The sequence below is a fragment of the Harpia harpyja genome, chromosome Z (assembly GCF_026419915.1).
Source record: "Harpia harpyja isolate bHarHar1 chromosome Z, bHarHar1 primary haplotype, whole genome shotgun sequence".
Classification (NCBI taxonomy): Eukaryota; Metazoa; Chordata; class Aves; order Accipitriformes; family Accipitridae; genus Harpia; species Harpia harpyja.
This window is the reverse complement of record NC_068969.1, coordinates 61,201,321-61,224,022: the sequence shown is the minus strand read 5'-3', so window position 1 is coordinate 61,224,022 and position 22,702 is coordinate 61,201,321. Positions and strand designations below refer to the sequence as shown.

The 22,702-nt window shown below is 42.1% G+C and overlaps 2 protein-coding genes across 5 annotated transcripts in view; one reads left to right on the top strand and one right to left on the bottom strand.

Moving 5' to 3' along the window:
- Positions 1–694: 694 nt before the first annotated feature.
- The window catches only part of IDUA (alpha-L-iduronidase), a 57,019-nt gene continuing 35,011 nt past the window's right edge, over positions 695–22,702 (top strand). Inside the window, exons 1-2 of the mRNA XM_052776281.1 lie at positions 695–841; positions 4,000–4,140. Of these exons, the coding sequence (XP_052632241.1) occupies positions 720–841; positions 4,000–4,140 (263 nt within the window). The 5' untranslated portion in view covers positions 695–719. The remainder of the gene's footprint in view (positions 842–3,999; positions 4,141–22,702) is intronic.
- The window catches only part of SLC26A1 (solute carrier family 26 member 1), a 48,141-nt gene continuing 32,750 nt past the window's right edge, over positions 7,312–22,702 (bottom strand). For 2 of the 4 annotated variants that reach the window (XM_052776277.1, XM_052776278.1), the window contains 2 exons: positions 13,628–14,278; positions 7,312–12,266 (listed from right to left, as the gene is read on the bottom strand). In XM_052776277.1, the coding sequence (XP_052632237.1) occupies positions 10,749–12,266; positions 13,628–14,278 (2,169 nt within the window). In that variant the 3' untranslated portion in view covers positions 7,312–10,748. Of the gene's footprint in view, positions 12,267–13,627; positions 14,279–21,237; positions 21,447–22,702 lie in introns of those variants that run through there. The other 2 variants (XM_052776279.1, XM_052776280.1) reach the window with 2 other exon arrangements.

The window sequence follows — 22,702 nt, the reverse complement described above, 5'->3', positions numbered from 1 at the left end:
AGATGCTACTGTGGTGTTTGGGGATGTGGAAGGGAGGCCCAATTCCCCACATTCTCCTTCTAGTTGGCAAGGCTTGACGAGATTCCCGAAGGCAATGTGTAAAAGAGAGGGATCCTTCGGAAGAGAGTCCCACCCCCGTGGAAAACCCAGTCCTCAGATACACGTCGTAAGACACAAGCATTTAGCAAGTCAATCTACAGCCTCTCTATAATATTACAAAGTGCATTTAAAGCTCTTTGCCATACTGAGATCAATAAATATGTTTACACTGAAAAAACGGACATAAGTTTCAATCCTGCCAATATGTTCTTTCGGGGAAGGCTGTTTCGGTCACCAGCTCCACTACATAGTACTACACTCTTCCCTACAGGTTTGTCAACGCAGAGCACGAGGACGTAACAACAGCGTAAGAGTATACTTCCCTCATGTGGTGTGTAAGAGAAATGCAATGGCAATAACTGCACGCCGTGCAGCAGCTTCAGGGAAGTAACTCACTCCTGGTCGGTAGCTGCGCCAGAACAACAAAAGTACGAGACGCCTGGGCTCCAGGCGGAGACGTTACCACCCGAATTACCTGACCTGCGCTTCCTGAAGCGCACTACCTACGCTCACCACAGGGCCGGCGGGAGCCCGTGGGGGCGGGCGCCTGGCGTCGCGTCCGTGCTGCGTCGGTAGCGGGCGCCGGTGTCGCTCGGCTGGGCTCGGCTCCTCGTGCCGCCATGGGGCTGCTGCTCTGGCTGGCCGTGCAGCTGGGCGCGGGGTGCGCGGCGTACGTGGCATACGTGGACGTCCGGCGAGCCCAGCGGCCCCTGGAGCACTTTTGGAGGAGCACTGGCTTCTGGTAAGCGCGCAGAGCCCTGCGGCCGGCGCCCGGCGGTAGGCCACGCACCGCTGGCGAGAAGCAGGCGGGGTGAGAGGCGGCTGCCCTAGCCCTCCTCAAGCAGAGGATCCCCAGGGTGTGAGGATGCGGCCTTTCTGGAGGAACCTGGGCTTTTCCGGGCCTGCTGCGGTGGGGTCGGAGAGCCCGGCACCTTGCTGCCCGTTGCTGCTTAGCCCGTTGGGTGTTACCTGCCTGGAGCTGGTCGTGGGACGTGGCCAGTCAGTGTAAACAAAGCGGATCAGAAGATGGGGCCAGTCGACATCCCCTCTCTGACTTGCTCTCTTGCCTCCAGGGCCCTCGGATACGTGGAGTCCTTCCTCTTCGCTAGCACAGCACATCTGCTCATACTCAGAACTCATTCCCGTTCCTTTTCAGTGTTTCCATTGTCACAGTCCCTAAATAGGCCCAGGCAAAGCTTCCCTGCCTGTTTGTTCTAGGAGTTTCCAAGACACTTTCAACACGCACCATCTTCCTAATGTGGCCAGTGAGTCAGGTTGAGCTAAGTCAGGGGGATGGGTGGGAGCATGCATAAATGCCAGCTCCACTGCTTCATATCCTGGTAGTGCTTTGCTTCTTGGAGAAAGCCCAGTCTTGCTGAGCTAACTGGGGTTGAACAGGCTTCAAGTTTTGTGAGATACGTGAAGGCTTCTAGCAGGCTCAAAAGCAAGAGACGGTATATTCCTCAGCCATGTTCGTATCTTGCTCTAAACTCATTATGACCTTCTTCATTTAGGCATACAGTGGATTAAATAACAGTTGTGGGAAAAAGAGATGCAAAAGGGATGGAATCAGCAGTGTGCACTTTGGACAAAAAGGAGTTTGTGCATTTTTTTTGTATGATACATAAAGGTAGTCTAAAGCAAAACTTGAAAAATTTTCCATTAGTTTTCCATGTTGGTGAGAAAACAGAACAGGACCAAAAATACATTCTGATGAAGAGAAATGTTTGGGCTTTCTGGATTTTTTTTTTTCTTTTACTGTTTCGGTTTTTAATTTTAATTGCAATGTTAGAAAACATTAATGAAAAACTGCCCTAAAATATAGTATGTTTTGCCCATTTAAACTGCAGCCCAAGAAACACCCATGATTTTAATTGTGTGAAACTTTGTAAAGCTACAAACATGGAAAGCATGTGAGGGGAAGCCAGAGGAGCAGTAGCAGAGGGAGAGGCTCTCCGTGGGTCAGCAGCTACTCAGTTGTAACACCTGGCCAACACTGGTATTTCTCAAGCTGTAGCATCCCAGCTCCCTTGAAAGCTCATCCTGTGAGACAGCTGGGTTCCAGTTGTTAAAGCTTCTTTTCTGCATCACAGTTTCAGACAGTTGGGCAAATACACAGCTGTGGATCAGCAGTTGATAAAGCCTGGGAGAATGCAAGGCTTGATGTTCTCTGGGATGGGCACTGTCCACTCAGAACAGGAAAGGGCAGATACTGAACAAACCCGACTGTTCTATCAGCTTTCTTTTGTATCTTGTGATGGTTTCTGCTAGATTTCTCTCTAGCAGAGTGAAGTTCAGAGTGTTTATTCGGTGTGGACTAAGCAAAAATATGTGAATGCTTTATGCCTTGACTTCCATCTTTGCCACTGCTTGAACTGAAGCAAGTTTGAATCTCAGAGTAGTAGCAAAGCACTCCTTTAAAAACCAACAGTTAACATTGACCTTATCCACTGGAACAGTTAAAAAGACCCAAATGGCTGATACATTTTTAGTAAGAGTGGAATCGGTAACTTCGCAGTCTCACTTGTGTGACTTGAAGCAATCTCGGGGATGATTTTAAGTGAAGTTGCACAGAGGAGTTCACATGTGCTGGCTAATTTGTATGAAGCACAAGGATGTAATCTGTGTCAAGACTTGCACTTTCAAATAAGGATGCAGGTGATGGCGTAATAGATAGGCAGTGTCTTAGCTAAGACAAAAGTTGCATCAAGTTCTTGTCCAGGTGGGGTCAGGCTTTTCCCCCTTTGTGCACAGATGGCTATATAGTAGCAGGTTCATTCAATGGGGTCCTTGGAGGTGGGATGTGTATGTGGAGGGGCATAGAGGAGAGGATGACAGTATGACTTTTCCCTGCATCATTACAATCAGCACAGAGCTGATCCACCCATCAGAGAAGACAGATCACAGCAAGGCAAAGCTCTTTCACTTACACAGTTAATATACAGTCTGCAGTTAGAGCACAAGTCATCTCTCTTTGCAGTGTGAAGACATGTGGAAATATTTTACCAAACCTTGGGGACAATGTTGTTTTATCTTTCTTGTAATACAAATGCTTTAACACTCAGAATTTGCACATTACCAGGAGGCTTAATGAGAGTCTCTAAGGTTGCCCAAACTCAGTGAACTGGGCAGCGTTCTAAGTTTCTGAATCGTGGAGGGTGGGAGTGAGATCATCTTGGAGCTATTTATCTGTGGAGATAGAGGCAGCAGAAATCTGCCCCAGTGTTATGTTAATTGCAGTGGAATAAGTAGACGCCAAAGTCATGTTAACATGATCATTGCTGTATAGCTGTGAGCAGGTTAAACTGCTTACATCATCAAGCATAGAAACCTCAAGTCACATACTCCTGTGCTTCCTTATGCTTAGGGGTGAGTTGAACATGGCCGAAGAATGTAGAAGCTCTGAGGTCTAATTCTGCTTCTAACAAGTGCGGCTTCCACAGCAGAGCAAGAGTTGATGTCATTGCATAGACTTCAGCAGGAAGTTCAAGCCCATATTCGTCTTACTACAGACCTCAGCAAGTCTGACTTCCACTCCAAAGCCTAAAAGACATTAGTTACTCAGAGACAAGATGACTGTCATTGTATGGCTTCTTCAGGCCACTGCTGCCTGATGTTGCTGTCTGTGCAGCAATGACTGCTTGTAATACTTTCCTTTGAGCATGGCAATGAGATGTGCCCAGGTTGTGTTCCGCTTCGCCAAACTACATCTGTAGCCAGTTAGTCCCAAATAACCTGCAACTCCATTCTGCTTTCATCTTGTGTTAGACAGTGCTGCTCATACCAGGGAGGATTTTGCAGGTGGTATAGGGACTTAGTGTAGGGATCTTTGGATACCCAGTGGAGCTGCTAGTTAATGTTGGAATGTGTTTTTTCTTTTCTGTCCCTCCTTTCCTGAAGCCCTCCTTTACCTCACAGCCGTGCTGACCTATTTGACCTGAGCAAAGACCAAGAGATGAACCTTGCCTACATTTCTTCTGTTCCGCATGGCGGCATTGAACAAGTTCGAATTCACTGGTTACTGGAATTAGTTGCTCTCAGGTAAGCAAACACCTCAAGTCAAAATCCAGAAAAATGCGACACATTAAAGGGTCCAACAGGTGCTCATTTTGATATTTATCGTAGTATAATTGCAAGCTGGGCATGTCTTTGCTTCCTTGGAAGTCAGGTAAGTGCCAATGGAAGGGAATCAATTTGGGCGTGGATAAGGTTAAGAAAGAGAGAGGTTGTATTGAGAAAGGTGGGGCTAACCTGCGTGCATTACATCCTAAAAGCAGGTGAAGGAGCAGTTTAAGGTTTCCTTTCATCTAAAGAGTCTTCTGGGTGCGCTGGTCAAGTTTTACCAAGACCATCTTGAGTCATATGCTACAGTCATTCTACTTCTCCCCTGCTGGCATGTCCAGGCGTCAGCATCTTGATTCCCAGTTGTACCATGACCTCCAGAGAGTCCTCAGGCTAGCAGAGGTTTCATGGACCATTGCATGTACAAGGTTCTAGTGCAGCTTTTTTGAACTGGGTGCATCCTTTCTAAAATACTGCTTGGCACAACCTTGAAAAGAGAGCTCTGGAGGAGTCTCCAATGGTTCCTTAAGCAAGGAAGAGTTCTGCTTTGCAGTCAGGTCATCTATGCCCAGTGTTATGGAGAGAGCTCTCAGCTGGATGCCAGGCAACAGTCATTCTGACTGTTTTCAAGGCTCATACTGGGTGTTATCACTGCTGTTCCTTCAAGTCTAGCAAACTTTGGTCTGAGTGTGGTAACATCAGCAACTACTCAGTTCTGAGAAGAACTGCTGGGAGAAACCAGACTTCGAGACTTCAGCTCCTGTCCACATCCCAGCTGTCCACATGGGTACCTAGAGCTCCCCCTGGCCGTAGGTCTGCTTTTAATATGCAGGTCACAGTGTTATGCTCCCTTTCTAGGTTAGATGAGTCTTTGGCAAAAGCCAGGAATGGGATGGAATAGGCATAAATTCAGTCCATTCCTTACCAAAGCATTTCACGTGGCAATGCTGTCCCAAACAAGACTTCTCACCCATCCTGTTACGTGGTTTGCTAACCATTAGCTGTTCTAAGAGCAGTGCTGGGGGACTAGAAAGATGGCTTACTTTTGTGTCCTTTAATTTAGAAGACATGATACAGCAAAAGAAGTCCCACAAAGTTTAAAACAAGCCTGACTCATTGAGAGGTCCAAATGAAAGCTGCCACTATTTTATTACTATTGCTATCTTCCTTCCACTTAACTTGGGAGTTTCTTTTTGCATCCTGAACCCACCTGTGTGTGGCATCAAGTGACAGGTAGTGACAACTAAAACAGGGTGACTTTAGTTAATACCAGTTAATACCCTCTGCCAAAGGATTCATATGCATAATAGCATTTCTAGTTCTAGGGAAATGCATGTCAGAACAATGCTGGAATTCCTTGCCTTTCAAGTCCCATTTAACTCAGCTTAAACAGACTCATGCCCGGTGGAAAGAACCAAATACAGATGCCTAGAACAGGAATGACTGGTCTGTGAGGAAAAACAAACCATAAAAACCCCATCAAAAGTTGTAATAGCTCTTAAAGTTCTGCCTGGGTCAGGCTGTTGCTGAGCTGAGCATATTTACAATCATTACAATTTACAATGAGCATATTCACATCATTACTGCATCTGCTGTCCCAGGTACAGGAGGATGGGAATTTACCAGTTTTAAGTCTGGGGAAGCAACAAGGGGAAGGAGAGCGCAAACTCCAGAAATGGGATGTGAGCAGAAGAGTAGTGGGTTTCAGAGTGTACATTAGAAACAGGAGAAGTTTTCTTCCTAGGTTTTAGGGTGTGCTTGTGTATTTAGGTTTGTTTGGGAAGGTGTTTGGAGGTCCTGCACACAGATGAGTATTGCATCTGTATGCCAGAGCTGCCTCTGTATGTTAGTCCATCTGTGAATATAGCAGGTAACACAGCTTCTCCCTCCCATCTTTCCCTGTGGAAGTTTCCCAGTGAACACCCTTTCCTGTGCTGTGTCTCCCTCTCTTACTGGGCTATAGGTTTTGTACTCACTCTTGCAGTGACCCAGCTCCAGCAGGGGCAAGGACAACTGTCGCTGGTCACCACCGCTGGAGTCCCTGTCTTAGGGGTTTGTCCTGAGAGATGGCTTGGCTCTTTCAGGTTTTTGTAACCAACTGGCTTTTGTAACCAACAGGGAGTACCTTTGAAAAGAAAGTAGCTACATCTACACTTAGAGGCCAAAAGGCCTCCTGGCAGCCTGTCTCAGCTGTGCCATGTGTTGGATTGGGCTTTCCAAATGATTGAGGGAAAGGAATGCGTCTGTCATGGATTCCACTCAGCCTTTGTAGGGAGTGAGGCACTGAGTCCTTGATGCAATCAAAATTCTGGGAGCATAGAAACTTAGCAGTCAAGCAAGAAGTCCCAGGAAAGCTGTAGTGCCTCAAGGGTAGGATTCTAACCTACTAGTCTCAATATTTAGCCCAGCTTTTACATGCAGAAATTAGAAACTTCGCTACTGTTTAGAACCAAGCTGAAACTGCTCATTTTGCAAAAGTGGGCATTTGTCAAAAACAAGAAGACATTTAAGTTGTGGAAGGACAGCCAGTGGACTGCGTGGCAGCAATGGTTTGGAAAGGGAGAGAGCATGGAGCCTGCAGACAAACATTGGGATTGAAAGAAGCAACAGGGGCAAGAATGCAAGTCTGAACAGGAGTTCAGTGCTGATGCTGAATTCTATACATGTGCAATTCTCTTCCTGAACCAGCGATTTCCAGAAGGACGTAAAGAGGTTTAGAGTGAGAACCCTGTAACAGCAAAACTGTGTTATGTCATGGGGTTGGTGGTCGAGAAGACTTCTTGGAAGGTGGTGGTAGATGGTGGGTACTTAACTGAAGAGGAGCACTTACAGAAAACAGAGGACTAGGCGATACCACCACTGTGAAAGGCTGACAGATACGGGCATTGCTTTTCCTCACAGTTGTCCTATCTCTAAAAAGGTGCCATAAATGTTCCTCCCAAGAAGCAGATGTGCTCAAATAAGACTGCCACCCTCCCCTTCTCACTTCTATAATGATCTTTCTCATTATGTCTTCCAATCCCCCAATGCCGAGTGCATCCCAGTATTTTAACCATTTGCTAAGACAGCAAACCCACCTCTTATATTTTTCTTTATTCCAAGTTATCCTGTTATTTCACCACCCATGAAAGGATACCATGAGGCAAACTGTTTTCAAAGAACTGCTAGTTTTATTTTCCAACCAGAAGCACATATTTGTCTCTAGGTCATGTGACACAGGAATATGCATGGTTACGAGGGAATCTAACATGTCTTTCATGGACTGGACAGTCCACTGGTTCTTAGTTACCAGTGCCAATAAATACAGCCATTTTGACACCTAGACCACACATTCTGGCCATGCTGCACTAGTCAACAGGAGAGTTTGAGGTGAAGACTCCCAACTCTTTGCCCAGTGCCGTGGGACCCACACAGTCCACAAGTTAAGAACCCTTTCCTCTTCTTGTGTAGCAGCACTAAAGTTTGTTGGATACATGATTTATACAAGGCACCACAGTGAACAAAAATATAGTCCATCTACATGATAGATATAACATTTCCTAAAAGGCATATAATGATTTTATTTCAACATTAATATTAACCTAGCTGGAATTAGAAGCCCATCCCCAGCTTCTCTCCAAGTCACAGTACCCAATTCATGGTAGAACAGGACAGAAGAGAATCAGCATTTTTTAACATTTTCAGTCTTCATACCCTTAATCTTGGTGTAACACAGTATAGATAACATAAATGCGCCAGAAAAAGGCTTGTTTTTTTAGTTACTTTTACATACCCCTTAGCAATAATTTACAGTCTCCCAACATCCCTACATCATAGCACTGAAAGCTGTTCCCTTGCTGTGTTTGACATTGTCCAGCTCAACACCTTCATCGTGAGCCAGCTCTGCCAATGAAACTGAAACAGAAAATTGTTCTCATGGTTTCTTCTGGTCAATAGTTTCTTCCTAGTAAAAGTCTTAAAGCTTACCCTGCCTCTTATGCATAGCCAAGTTTCTTTGCTTAGGTATCCTTCGGTGCCATTCTTACAATAAATATGGTGAAAAAGAGACTTTTGACTAATTTCTCAGTCTGCTGGATAAGAGAAGGGCAGCCTCTCTTAATTTTTCTCCAGAGACTGTTGCAAGGACACACCTTCCATTGGAATCTCTCTTTTTTCTTTTTTTTTTTTTCTTTTAAAATGAGATTCATCTAGAATTAAGGCTATTTTTTTGCATTTTTTCCTTTATGTTCTAGGCTGGTAGCTTGACCCATAAAGTTAAAAGAAGTCTAGATTGCTGGGGTGTGTGTTCTTCTGCACTGAAACAATTTTATTTGACTTCCAATGACAGCTTGCTTTGGCACAACAGCCTAAGACTATCTATATTGATATTGTCTGGCAGTAACTCATGTAAAGCCACTTCCTCATGCTAGGCCCTGGAAGGACCTTAGAAGAGGTACTCTCTCATCAAAAAATGGTTACAAAGAAAAGCAGACACAAAGCAATACTTTGTCCTTGGTCTCTGCCCATTTGCTTTTATGACAGAAAGAAGCAAGTCATACCAAGTCAGCAATTTAAAGAATAAGGTAATTAAATTGTTTTATGGCAGGAAAATTCTGCCAGTGGTCAATCCTTTAATATCTTGACAGACATTTCTGTCAGGTTTTACTGCTTGGGCAGTACTAACAGTGTGCAGCTGATATGCTTTTTTATAATGAGTGCATGAAAATGTTAGCATTGAATCACTTACCTAATTGTGCTATTCTCAGTCCCTGTGAAGACATTTTTTTATTTTGCCTTTTGGGAATGCACTGCTTTTTCTTTAACAAAATACTTGCTCTTGAGAACCAGACAGGCTCTGGGGCACCTGGAGAACCTCAGTTTGAGTGTTCTTTCATTCAGTGACCTGAAAAGTTGAAATAAGCAAGTCACATGGTGTGTTGACCTGACTTTTTTTTTTTGAATGGCACAGTGGAGAAATGGCTTCTGCATACATGGAACCTGTTTCTAGAGTCTGCTAATTGTAAGAGGCACAGCTGTGATAGAATTGCCTTCCATGCTTGGTGCTGTGTGTGAACCAGCCATGAATAAGGAGAGAAAGACAGGGCAGCTGTCCTACCTTTTGTGCAGGTAGTTATAAGCTTGAGTATGAGAGAGGATATTCTGCCAGTGCCATGGGCCAGAACACTGAGTACTAGCTGTGTTACAGTCAAAATCTAAATCTGTGCTTATTTGTAAAGAGAGGCCATGCATATATAACAACACAACTGACTCTGGGGTTATCATTTGACACAAAGCAGAATGAACAGCAATTAATGCAAATTATTATAGAAAGTAACCCAGCCCTGGAAAACATGGTTTAGTGGACCTCGAATCAAAGAATAATATGATAGGAGGAAAAAAAACCCAACACCAAAATGTCTGTAGTATGTACAAACAGTGGTGGAATTTTTCCAGCATATAGGGTTACACAACTTACAAAGCGTTACTCCCTTTACTTGGCCCGGGTATGCTACTGTAAATCTTCATTAGCATTGTGTCAGAGAAGACCAGCCAGGCAGTTCTGACTGACCCATCACTCCCCTTCTAGGCAGATCACAGATTTACCTTCCCACCCTGCCCTCTTTTCTCCTGATTCTCTTTGCACCCAGGCAGGCAGTTGTAGGAGGAAAATGCTGTGCTGCATCACAGTTCTGAGGTTTTATGTTTGATGGTCCTTATGTGTCCCTGAATTGGAGTTGCATCTGCCCACCAGAGGCAACTTATTTTTACAGGATGGTACAACTACCTGGGTGACTGTATGACTTCCAGTTAAAGCCATTCATTTTTCTTAATCCTGTTTATCCTCTTACTAGTTATAGAATTGTGCATCAGAGTCATATTTCTTCCAGCATCATTAGGGTAACATTCAGTAACTAATTACCACAGATGGAAACCAGTAACACAGGTGACACCAGCAATAATTTTTGGAAATTATAGTTTTGAGAGGAACCTGTGATGGATCATGGTTTCTTCTCTGTGGCAGGTTGTGTCACTAAGCCTGTGTAATCAAGGTGGAGAGACATGCTACATTCCACAATATTTTACACATTTTATTTGTATGCAGGCAGTGGGAGTTGTTTAGGAGCACACCTAGAATGATGGAAGGGGCAGGGCCTTTCAAGCCAGAATTTAAACCATTATGTGTCCAAGGTGCTAGATTGATTGCATTTTCATGGAGGTGGCTTAACCCTCTTAACACAAACCAGCCATTAAACCACTGGGAGAGTCAGCTGGCACTGGGCAGACCTTCCAGCACAACAGTCGTACAACGTGCATGTTGGGTGATCATGGCACAAGGAGGAAGTCAATCCCAAACTGCCCTATTGCACATCACCTGCATTTTAAAGTGAAGGTGCAGGTCATAATCCAACCTGTTCCATCCTGGTCCTGGACTGCATCCCCAGTGGCTGTTCTGTGTGGCATCTGACAAACAGTAGAGCTCTTCAGGGGAGAATGGCTTGTAGGCCCATTGTTGTACACAGCCAACAGTGTGTCTGATAATTTAATTATTGCAAACTGCCCCTCCTCGTCTGTCACTTCTGTAGTGAGTCGTCAAGGAAGACATGGGATTAAACTGAGCAATCTGCTGGAAGCTTTTGGTCTTTTGCAAACTGCACAGCATTATGTATACTGTAGAACAGCATTTCCTGCATACTTCCAAAATCTTTCCCAAAGTAACCTCCTCTTTTCAGAGAGTCTATCACTGAGGGATTGCAGCAAGCCAGGAGAACAGAAATGTTTAAGTCCTTGTAGTCTTTCAGGATTTCCTTTAGAGTATTAACTCCAGTGGTATCCAAAAATGAGATGGAAGAGCAATCTACAACAAGAGCTTGGAAATCAATTTGCTTAGGAACTAGTTGCAGAGTGGTGTCTCCAATGCCCAGTCCATTAGCAGTTGTGTCACCTCCCTTTTTCAGATGCTGGTTTTCCTTCTCATATTTCTTCCTTCTAGCAGCTTCTAGGTTAGGATCTAAGTTAGTCAATCTGTACAGAGACTTTAGGAAGTAGTTTCTATTTGCATAGTAAAGTGGGGCCTCAAAACGGAATATTTTGACCTTTGGAACAGAAGAGAGATTTTCATATTCTAAGTCATCCTCATAAAAGCTGGTGTCTTGGATCTGACCAAGCAGGGCTGTCCGTGGACGCTGTGTTCGAACAATGATGCATAAAATGGAGAAAACAATGCCAACTAACAGCCCTATTTCTGTGCTGATCAAGGCAGAGGCTGACATGGTAACAACCCAAACAAGTGTGTCCACCTTATTCACATGGTACTGTGCTGGCACATCTCGGAACTTCCTTAGGGCTCCTCGGAGGCTGACAATGATGATACAAGCCAGGACACACTTCTGCAAGGAATAGAAGAGAGGTGCCAAGAAAAGCAGCACCAGCAAAACCACCATTGCACTAATTACTCCAGAGACTTGAGTCTGGCAGCCTGTAGATGTTTTGACGAGTGTTTTTGCTAGAGCTGCACTGGTCGCAAAAGAGTGGAAGAATGAAGGAATGATGTTGCAGAACCCCACAGCAAACATTTCCTGATTGGCTCGGATGGTGTAAGCATATTTCTTTGCACACATTTCTGAAAGGGACACAGTGAAGACAAAGCTGACTATGGCAAGAGGCAAAGCATCTACAGCGACTCGCAGCATTAAGTTGAAATGTGGTACCTTGGGGGGAATAAATCCTGTTGGAATAGCTCCAGAAACACTGGATGCATACACTTCGTTTAACTTCCCGTAGTGTGACACCAGTGTTGCCACAACAATAACTACCAGCTCTGTGGGAAGAGGAAATTTCAGCTTATGCTTATACCGATCTCCCAGTTCCTTAGCAGTGACCAGCACCACGATACAAATGGCACTTGTGATGACATCACAAAGGTTAGCCTGAGAAATGTTCCGGAAAATGTTAATCCAGGTAATAACAAGCATCCCATGCCCTTGGCTACGTGGGATTTTTATTCCAATCAGATACTTCACTTGAGCTGTTAAAATAGTTAAGGAAGCACCAGTTGCAAAGCCATCTAGTACAGACTCAGATAGGTACATAGATACGAAACCCAGACGAAAGATTCCCATTAGAACCTGAGGAGACACAGAAAAAAAAAAGAAAAAAAAAAGATAAGCCTTAAATGGTGCTGCAAATAATTAAGTACAGGTGGGAGAGAACTAGCTGGAGGCAGATAGCATTTGGCTACTTGAATCTTAAAACATGAATTATCCTGTGATGCTTCCAGTCTGCTTTTAATATGTGTGATTCCTTTTACTGTTGTGGGATACTACAAACTCAAGAGATGAATGAGGAGTTTGAGACAGCATCAATCAAACATTGGTCTGAAGTGAGTCTGCTGAAGTGGCTTCTCCGAATTTTACTTCCCACGCAAAAGAGCAGTGGATCCAAAAATGCTTCTGTTATACAAAAGCCGATTTTCTTTTTTCCCGTCTTAAAGTGAATAAAGTTAAAACTTACGGCCATTGCTTTGTAAACAGAACTTGAATAACAACAGCTAAGATCCCTACTTTAGTGGCACTGTCATATTAAACAGCTTTTAATTTTAGACATGTGAACAGAAGGGAAAGTGGAGCACAAACAGCCTTTCTGGCATGCCTAAGGTCAGAGGTGGCAGAAGAGCTCACAAACTTCTCCAGATCCCAGGATACTGTTCTTAACTAGTTGCTTCTCCTTCCTTTGATGGCTTTGGAAAATATAGCTGCACAAGGGCATTTTGTTGTTCATAAATGTGACCTGAAATTTCTTAGTAAACAGGAAGATAGCTAGCTCTTTCTTAGTTTATATATATACAATTAATAGGTAACGATGTTCATCATGCTTCCTTCTGTGTTCTCTTGATATCCTTGTGATGGGCAGCATGTTAGTAAGTCTCAAAAAGTTCAGCACAGCCATTGTCTGAAAAGTATGTTAGTCAGTCTGTTTCACCTCTTGTCCTTTCTGCTTCTGAATTACCTTTGGACAGCAGTTTGGTAGAACGTAGTACCCACTAGCAAAACACTGAGCAGCACATTCTGAACCTGTGTAGAAGTAGATGAGTGGGTCTGCACCTTTTTAAAGTACCTAGGGAAACAGAATTATTTCTTCATTGTTGAAGGACACAGTTACCTGGGAATTTCCATTACGGTAAGATCTGTATTGGATTCATGATCCCATGAAAGCAGCAAGGCCAAGAGGCAGTAGAGTATCAAAACAATGTTAATGGTCTTGCAGAAAACTCTTGTTTTACCTGTGCTTGCTAGTAGCTAAGAAAACTGCCTACCTAATGCTTTCTTTGAGGTGCCTACAGTTAGGCTTCCTGGAATAAACAGTCCAAGGTCATTCAGGTGAACTGATGCTTTATCTCTCATTGAAAGAGAGTCAAACCAAAGCTTAGGTCATGCAAAGAAGCTTTAAGAACTTAATACCTTGCCTCTGAATGTCAGTAACCACTTACCTGATACACTCCAGCCACAAATGTCAAGGCTGTAGCAATGCCAATAGCATAGCATTCCTTTCCACACTCAGCATTCATCCCTGTGATTGTAAGGTTGAAGGCAGTTGTGTTGGACTGACTGTCATTCTGCAGAGAGCCATCACCCAAGGCTGGTGGGGCATCATCATTCAAGTCAAACCCAGCCAAGAGAAGTTCTCGGTCCACAACTTGTCCTACCATTAAGCTTATCAAGCTGAAAATGCCAACTGAGACATGACGGGATGTACCCATTAAGAAATAGATGATGTTGGCAAAGAATGATGTGTAAAGGCTATAAATGGGCTTCAGACCTGCCAGCAGTGAGTATGCAATTGCTTGGGGCACCAAAATGATCCCAATAACTAACCCAGACATAACGTCCCCCCAAATATACTCTTTGCACTGGTACTTGGGAAGCCATCGTAAAACAGGAAGAAAGTCCATGACAAAGTTCTTTAGCTTCTTTGGGGTGCAGGAACAGCTCTTCCTCAGCTTAGCTAGCATGACTTCTTTCCTATTAATCTTGACATGAGTCTTTCTTTCCATGAGAAAGCAGGAAGAGGTGCTGTTTTCCATTCTGGTAGCCTCAAGTGGTCTTTCCATTGTCTCAGTGCCTACTTCATGTATGTTTTCCTGCAATGTGATGAAAACAGCTGTTAGGTTGCAGTTCGTGAAGGTTTTTTCTAGCACAGATACTTAACGCTGAAAGTTTGTCACCTGATTGTGCCTTTAAGGAAGTATCATCCCAACAAAAACATTACCACAGGGCTCCAGTGACACATAACACTAAGAAATAAATCTGCAGATTGAGCCCTTTCTTGCAGACATTTAAGAGTACATTCGATTGAATCCAGTTTGTTTTACTAAGGAAAAATGGAGTTAAATTAGTCATTTCTTTGTACAACTAATATTTCCATCAGCTCTTCTGAATGCTCCATCATAGAGGTCTCTGTGAATAGAGGCAGCACTTGATGGTGTGAAATAAATGCTTACTAGTGAGGTAGGCTATGGTTTTTCTAATAGTGCATCTTGTAGTCATTGATGTGGAACTGACACGTGGTATAGTGATCTGTCACTGCAGCTGTCCTCAATGCGCAGGAGAAAAAATTTGCTAGTAGAACCTGTAAAGCAGAGTTTTCTGGAGAGCAACCATTTAGTCTTATGCAAAAATTTGTACACAAACCATTGATGGACTCTTAGAAGCTGCTACATAACATGAACCTGTTGAATCGTAGATTGTTTTGATGCGCAACTTCCATTAATTAATAAGCATATCCTCACAAATACCACTTTGGCAACATATGAACCATGCACAATGGTGGACTCTGTTACCATCTCAGAAGAGTGCTACATGTTAATATTTTCAGCTTTAAAACCATAGTTACCCTAGCTTTTCTCTCCAGGGAATAAGATATAACAAATAATTCTGTGGGCAGCAGAACAAACACAGCAATGTTTCCTATGGTTCTCCTGCATACCAGTTTTCTGATACATAAAGACTGGGACAATTTGTATTCTCCAGATGGAGGTGCTTTTGGTGTCTCTTGTATCTATAAACACAACTGTTTTCACCAAACTCAATCTCTGCATTTTTTACTCAATTGTCAAATTAAGTTGAAATTAGCATAGTGCATTCATAAATCATTTGGGGGTAGGGGGGGACGTCACTCAGAGGCAAAACATGTAAGTGCCCTATCATAAACAGTTTAAAAGTAAAGATAGGAGCAGGAAGGTGGAAAATGTCAAACAGACTATGCCAAGTGGCAAATCTTGGCTTCTGGTTTGCAGTAGAAAGAAACAAGAGACTTCCAAGAGTGGATGCCCATATGTAAGTACTGGGAGATAAGGAATGATTCATATTGACCTAGAAGAAGAGAGTATGTGCTAGTACAACAGTATGCAGAATCTCTAGGAAAGAACAACTTCTCAAGCCCAGCCTCTCCCAGTGCCATAAACACCCAGGATCTCTGCAACAAAGCTTTTTGGTGCCAGCTGTGACATTGCAAGCTTGTCTTCACTTACAAGTAAAAGCTGTTTCTTTCCTCTTTCAGTATCTAGAGACAGAAGCCATACCCATCAGCTTCCTAAAACTTGAAGTACACTCACTGGCACAATATTCTGTTGGTATATTTTAATGTTTTTAACCGTTAATGTTAAGTTTAGACTCTAGTGACAGAAGTCATCATTCTCTGTGTAAATTTCGTACTTTGTTGTTGTTAAGAAGAGTATTTTGATTTGTTAATGTTTGGTAGCACCCAGTTAAAGTGTAGAATTCTAAGCTGAGAAAAAACAAAGGGTTTATGAGTCCAACTGGAAGCATAGTTGATAAGCAAAAGAATAGATTACCAACAGCCTGTAAGCTTTTGATCTGTAGCACTCCAAATAGAGAGAGGCTTGTTATAAAGTCTTCTGTCTATCCTCCTTACAAATTTTTTTCAAGATTTTAACAAATACCTTTTGCCAGCAAATTGAAAACAATAAGAAGATATGTATCTGTAGCTAGTGCAAAAGTCTTAAACAAGTTGCCAGGTATTATTTTAAATGACACAGCATGATTTCTAAGGCCATGCAAAGTTTAACCACAACTTGAAACAGGATGTTTAAGTGTCACAGGTATGTTATTAATAATTGGGTAAAAGGGAGAAAAGAGATTATTGTTAGAGATGTGTGGACTGATTGTCCAAGTTGAAAATGACCTGCAGAGTAGTCTAAATATATTTCAAAAAATCAGTAGCTTTCTACCCAACCCAATTACATTAAATAGTTGTTAGCTTCCACTGTATAAGTTTCTTTATGTTTGAAAGTAAGGTTTATTTCCATCATAAGGGAAAACTAATTACAATTTAATGTAATTATTTAGAAAGAATGATGGCTATTTTTTATCAGTAATGCCAAATTTACTTTAGACTCTAATGTACTGTGTGGTTATGCTAGGCAAGATCTGCTTGGACAGGAAATGGGTTGGATCTAGTCTTTGTTAGAATGCAAAGGTGAGAGAAAAGATAAAAGAAGTTACAACACCAAGAGAAATACTTAAGAGCATATGATTAAAATTTACCAAATACAGAATGCTAGCAACTGTAATAAAGACACTAATTTTTAAGATGCAAAACCCCAACATTTCCTGTCTTACCTAGATTAGTTGGAGAATGAGAGGCTTGTGCATGAGGACAGCAAGTCCTGTTTGAATGCCACCCACTTCTTACAGCCAAGTGAATTCAGACAGCCAAGAAATAAATGCAGTGCCCCTGTTCTACATACTTAAAAGCTAGTGGGCAGTTCAGTATCCAATGAGTGCTTTTGGTAGGCTACATAAAAAAGATTTCATTGGCTTCTGTACACTAGGTTCATATATTTAATTGTACAGTTGCTGTCTGCCTTTCTCTAAACTCACACAATTTACTTGCAAGTAAATTTGTATTTACAAAAAACCCCCCATTAAAATTCATGCATATGCATTGTTTGTGCAGCTTCCTGAGGGATAATAATAGTTTTTAATATATAAGATTATTCAAATATAATTTCTCTGGAAATCTGTTAAGAGGTCTTGTGTATGAATGATAATTTAGTAATATATCTCGGCTCTACTGCCTTACTGGATAATCAGAATAGTAGCTTTTTGTAAAAGCCAACAACAAAAAAGAAAAGCTAGTATGGTAAAGCATGTATCTTTTCAGCAGTTTTGATGCATTTTATACAAAGGTCAAAACCCCCTTCCTGGTGGAATAAATTTGTTCAAGCTAAAACACAGCCAAATGCTGACAGGAGGTCATTTTCTTAAATTCTTTTTTCTCCTGAAAATAAGGGTTTCCTTCGTATAAATAAGCATTTATTCTGCTAGATAAGTTTTCAGAATCCATGTCAAATGAACATGCTAGCTGTAAAACACTCAGCTCTAAAACGATGTTATTGTTTCCAGACACTGTTAATGTTTAGAGTTTAATCGTTGCTTTTAGAACATAGTAAAGCCACACCAAATAATGGAAGGGGTGTTGTTACCAGCAAAACATTTTTCAGCTGTGTAACACAAGAATTCTGAGGCTGTGATTCCTGTAGCTCAGTAATAACTTAATTGCTTCACCTGAAGAAAATGGGATTCCACCATGGCTGCATGCTATCCCCTGTGCATTTGTGCAGACTACCAGTGAGCTGGGAGCTTCCAAGGCTCTTGCCATCTCCAAAGACAGGAGGGTGGAGAGCAAATCTGTCTATTCCTGTGCACATAGGTAGACTCCAGCCTTCTGATTCTGGCACTGAGATACAACACCATCCTTCCACAGTGGTAATACTCAAGCAATATTCAGGAGCCTTAGGGGTGTCAGTAAATAGATTCCTCTACTGGCTCGCCACACTGACCCATTTTCAGCTCAGCCCATACTAAGTGGTTTATAAGAAAAGGGACAACCCCTATTTCAGGCACCCCCTCACTCCCCAGAGCTTCACAGAACATAATGTTTGCATTTTATTCAAGTGAAGGCTTCCCATCACTTGCCAAAAGAGCTGTTCTTAGCAGGGATGTGCAGATGAAGCAGCATATAGCACAGAACACATCTACCCATTGCACTTGACTTTGGTGTTGGAACATTCTCAACTGTTTAATACAGGTGAAAGTTACTTGCATGCACATTCATATACATATGTATCATCCATATCATTACAACAAAAAGTAGTCTTGGTTATTTTTAATTGTATTTTGATGTTTGGAATCTTCACAGTTAAATTTTTTCAAGTTGCCCTTGACTGCATGAGCAAAAGCACCCCCCCCCCACCCCAGCTTGAGCAGAACCTCTGTCTGAACCACTTATTCTTTCAAGTTAAATGCAGTGACTCAGTTTGTCTTGTGAAAAAGAGAAACAAAGCAAAGAACCATTCAAGCCAAACAAACGGCTGACTTTCCAACTGGCATTAGTCCCACCTTTCTTCCTGTCTTTGTACCATGCCACTGGCCTGACAAAGTCTCTCTGCAGGGGAGGAAACATTTATCACAACACTTTCAGTGGGATTTCTCTTTGCAGATTCCTTGGCAAACAGTTTCTGCTGGTATACATGTAACCATTCTGGCTGGATGAGTTGTTCTTCGTGAAACAACATAACCCCAAAAAACCTTTATTCTGATGCATCCTTTTGTCTCCCCATCCTAATTGTCCACCAGAAAATCTGAAGCTGTATCTCTAGAATGCCCAAGAGGGAGTAGGCATGGTGAGCCTGCCTCTGTGAGCTTGCCTCTCTATGCTAAGAGATCTCTTAAATGCTCTATTTGGGGCAGAATTCAGACAGTGTATCACAATTCTATACTAGAATCAGTCGCTCTTGCTTAAATAGTGGTTGCAAGTGTAAGTTAGGATAGAGCCCTTTATATAGTTTGAGCCATGTGATGCTTGCAGTTTTCTCCGTGTTTGACCTATGAAAAATCAGCTGAAAACTAATGTGGGTAGAACAGGTTTTGTGTTTATCATCTGAAGTTTCATTGTATTTTTGTTGCATAAATCACAGAAAAACATGAGAGATGTCAGTTTAGCTAAGCATTTGATTTAAACACTTGTAGGTGTTAAACTGTTCATGTTACTCATCTTTCATATCAGCAACCTTTTCTGCCTGTAAGAAACCTCTCTTGGTCTCTAATGGCTATAACTACATTACTGTTCTGGTTTTGAGCATAACGCAGTTCTGAAAAAAATCCCTGGTTAGCCTCATTTACAGTGCATCAATTCAATGCACAGAGGCATGTTATGCTTGCAAACCAGACTTTTTTCAGAGGAAAGTACCCAGGAGCTCCATCCCACTGCACTCCGACACTTTATGGTGGCATAAAAACCTGAGCCAGCAATTGTTCTTTGGACAGATTTGAACAGATGTGGTGAGGACATTTAGTCTGTGGGGCCTGACTAGTCTGAAATCAAATCCCCTGAAATGCATATAATATAATACTGCTTCAACACCTACTGCTTTGATTTATTCATCTGCTTTTTTTGTGCAGAATTACTTAGAAATGTCAGCATAACCTATGAGTTTTAGAAAGGATCAAGTGACAAAACAGAACAAGTGAAATGAACATTTCTCTCTGTCTTGTATAAGCTATTGTATTTTCAGCTTTAGAGCACCAGGACCTAGATGTACTTGGAAGCAGACTTAAGCAAGGTGCCAGCAACCAAAACCATTTATTTAAACACTGACTTAGCAAGCTTACAGCCTACAGGCAAAGAACATCACAGTGCTTTTTAGGAAAATAATGTGAAACTTGATGGGCTCAGTTAGTTTTTTACTGTATCTGGAGAACATACTGTGGCTTCAAAGCATTTTCCTGTTGAGTTTCAACATTATGCTAATCCAAAAGTGAAAGAGCTAAAAATAGTACAGTTTATTGGTCTCTGTGAGTCAGGAAAGCCAGAACATTAGTCTAAGTCATCTACAAATTAACACTCCTATACTAAGGAGTTACTTTGTGTCAAGCAATCTTTTAGATTTGTGTGTTTCTAATTAAGATCTCCAATTCACAACTTCTCCTTCCAACTATAAGTTGATCTATGATTTCCAAGGCAAGTTAGGCTCTTTTTCAAATGTCTGCATTCACCAGCAGCTGTGATTCAATTAATATTTTCCCAAGGATTCTCAGTCTAGTGTCCCAGTGAGTAAGATAACAGCCACTGACTTGTAACAATCCCAGAGGTGATGAGCAGGCTACAATAGAACTCACACAGTCAGCCAGCAGCTGTTGTTAAGGCTGGTCCATCACATCATATTTGAGAATGATCAGACCTTGGAAATAATGATCAAATAGTTTTACTGGTTCTCCAGGAACTGGTTTTGTTCAGGGGTTCCAGAACATGCCAGTCAAAATATTGGCAAGCACTCGAAGGCAAGACAGCGTTATTCTTCTGGAGAGGCTGAGGGCATGACCACTAAAAAGACATTTACTGTGGGGTCAAAGAGCATTCCTAAAAATCAGACTTCCTGCTTTTGGAAAGGTAGCTGGTCCAAAGTGAAAGTCTGTTTTTTAAAAAAATCTTTCAAGGCAGCTTTCCAAGACGTTAGTCATCAGTCACAAAGCTAAACACTAAGCTCTGTTTTCTGCCTTGTGGTTTTGCTGGACTTTGTCTAGTCACATTAAGCTGTTGTAGAGAAAAACAAATTGATACCCCATTCTCATGTTCTTTCCTGTTACCTTCCCTGGTATCTTGGGTTTACTACACGCAATAAGGACAATATTTTGGAAACGCTCTTTGAGATTTAATCACTAAGAAAATGCTCAGTTTTAATAAAAATGTAATACTTTGAGAACTAGATAAGCTTCATATAGGCCACTTTACTTAAGTGCAAATAAAAACTAGCCAAATGGCTGGTCTTGAACTCTTAGACCAGGGTTTGCAGGAAAGATTACTTCCATACCGATTGTAGATGACTACATGTTTTACAACCTTTGCCCAGTATCTACCTTGTAAGCAATATTTATGAAGAACAGAATAATGACAAAACTTAAAAAGCAACACCAGTGTGCAAAATAACTGAAAAGAGGCAGTTTTGCACCTTTGAAAACAGGCAAAGAACAAATAACACCTGAGTTCAGAGGTGTGGCAGGGAGGCAAATCTCTTACCTGGATAGCTTTTTGACAGGAATGTTCAGCTCTGGTTTTGCACGTTGGAATGAATGAAAGTCTTCAGTCAAGCATTGCTCTATTTGCATAAAGGATAATTATTAGCTAAATATTCCTCAAGGGAAGAATGGGTAGCTATAGAATCTTGAGCTTGCTGTTTGGTAGTGTGTTGTCACTTGTACTGCTCTGAAAACTTGGATATATATGCAGCACTCGCTGAGGATTTGAGTTTAAATAGTGCATAAGATTATTAATTAACTAACGCTGATCCAAAAATTATGCTGAGTTCAGGCTAGTACATCTCTGACCTTTGAAGCTGCTTCTCATCTGAGATTTGATCTGGTTTATGCATCCTCATACAGCTTTTGATTTTACATATTCAAGGTGTAAGAATAGAACGGCAGTTCTATTCTGCACTGAGATTTGTGCATTTTGCAGGCTGGAATAAGTACTGTTCTGCTCAGCACATAGGATGGGACTGCTGGAGGTCAGAGTTCCATTCCTACACGTCAGCGCATTCAGATCACAAGATCTCTGTTGCTTCTGTGTAAATCAAAGACTGTAAAACATAGGCAAATCAGCAGGACAAAGACTGACTTTCTGTTCATTCTTTGTGAGGTATGTAAATAACCAAGTCCCTTCTCTGTTACCTTTAGCTCTTTGGATAGGTGCAGACCTATCCAGATGACAAACAATCATCCATCTCCTCCTCTCAACGAAGGTGATAGGTAATGTTTAATGGTTACTAGGCAGTGTAGATTAACAGATTGGGCACAAGGCCAGGACTCACAGAAACTGCATTCAGTTGGCCTACAAGCTAAGGGATGAGGAGATGTGTATGTTTCTCAGCCAAGGAAGAACATGAACATGCATGCAATAAGAATTTGAGATGGGAAGTGCGAGGCCTGAAAAAGGCTGTGTTGCTGGATAAACAAAGATGGTTCCTCCTTCCCTGCCAGCAGGAGTGCTTGCAGCGGGGTGCAGTGCACAAGCATGTCTACAGAGGGCCAGGTTCCAACATCATCTTTTATCCCAGCAGAAAAAGTTGCTTGCTGCTCTTAAAAAATAAAAAGAAAACGTGAAAATTATGGAAATGAAAAGTCAAAACACCAACATGAGGGTGGAACAGAAAGGGAAGCTCATCTCACCTCTGTGATGCTAAACTAGCCATGGATTCTTAAAACTACTGGCTGTTACCAAGAACTCAAACTAGGTGACAGTAGTTGTGACATTCTAATCCCAAAAGCTAAAGAAGGTGATTTAAGTCTTAGTAGAATCCTCTTTCTTGCCCCTTTCCTGTAGAAAGTCTTGTCAAACATTCCTGTCCCTTTGCCATTCCCAAGGTAGCTCTTAGAATAAAAAGGAAGCAGTAGTGCACTTAATCTGCATAATGAATTTTGCACACTGGTGGCAGTAAGATAGTGTGTCTCCTTGGTCTTGTGCACCACAGAATAGAAAATGGCTT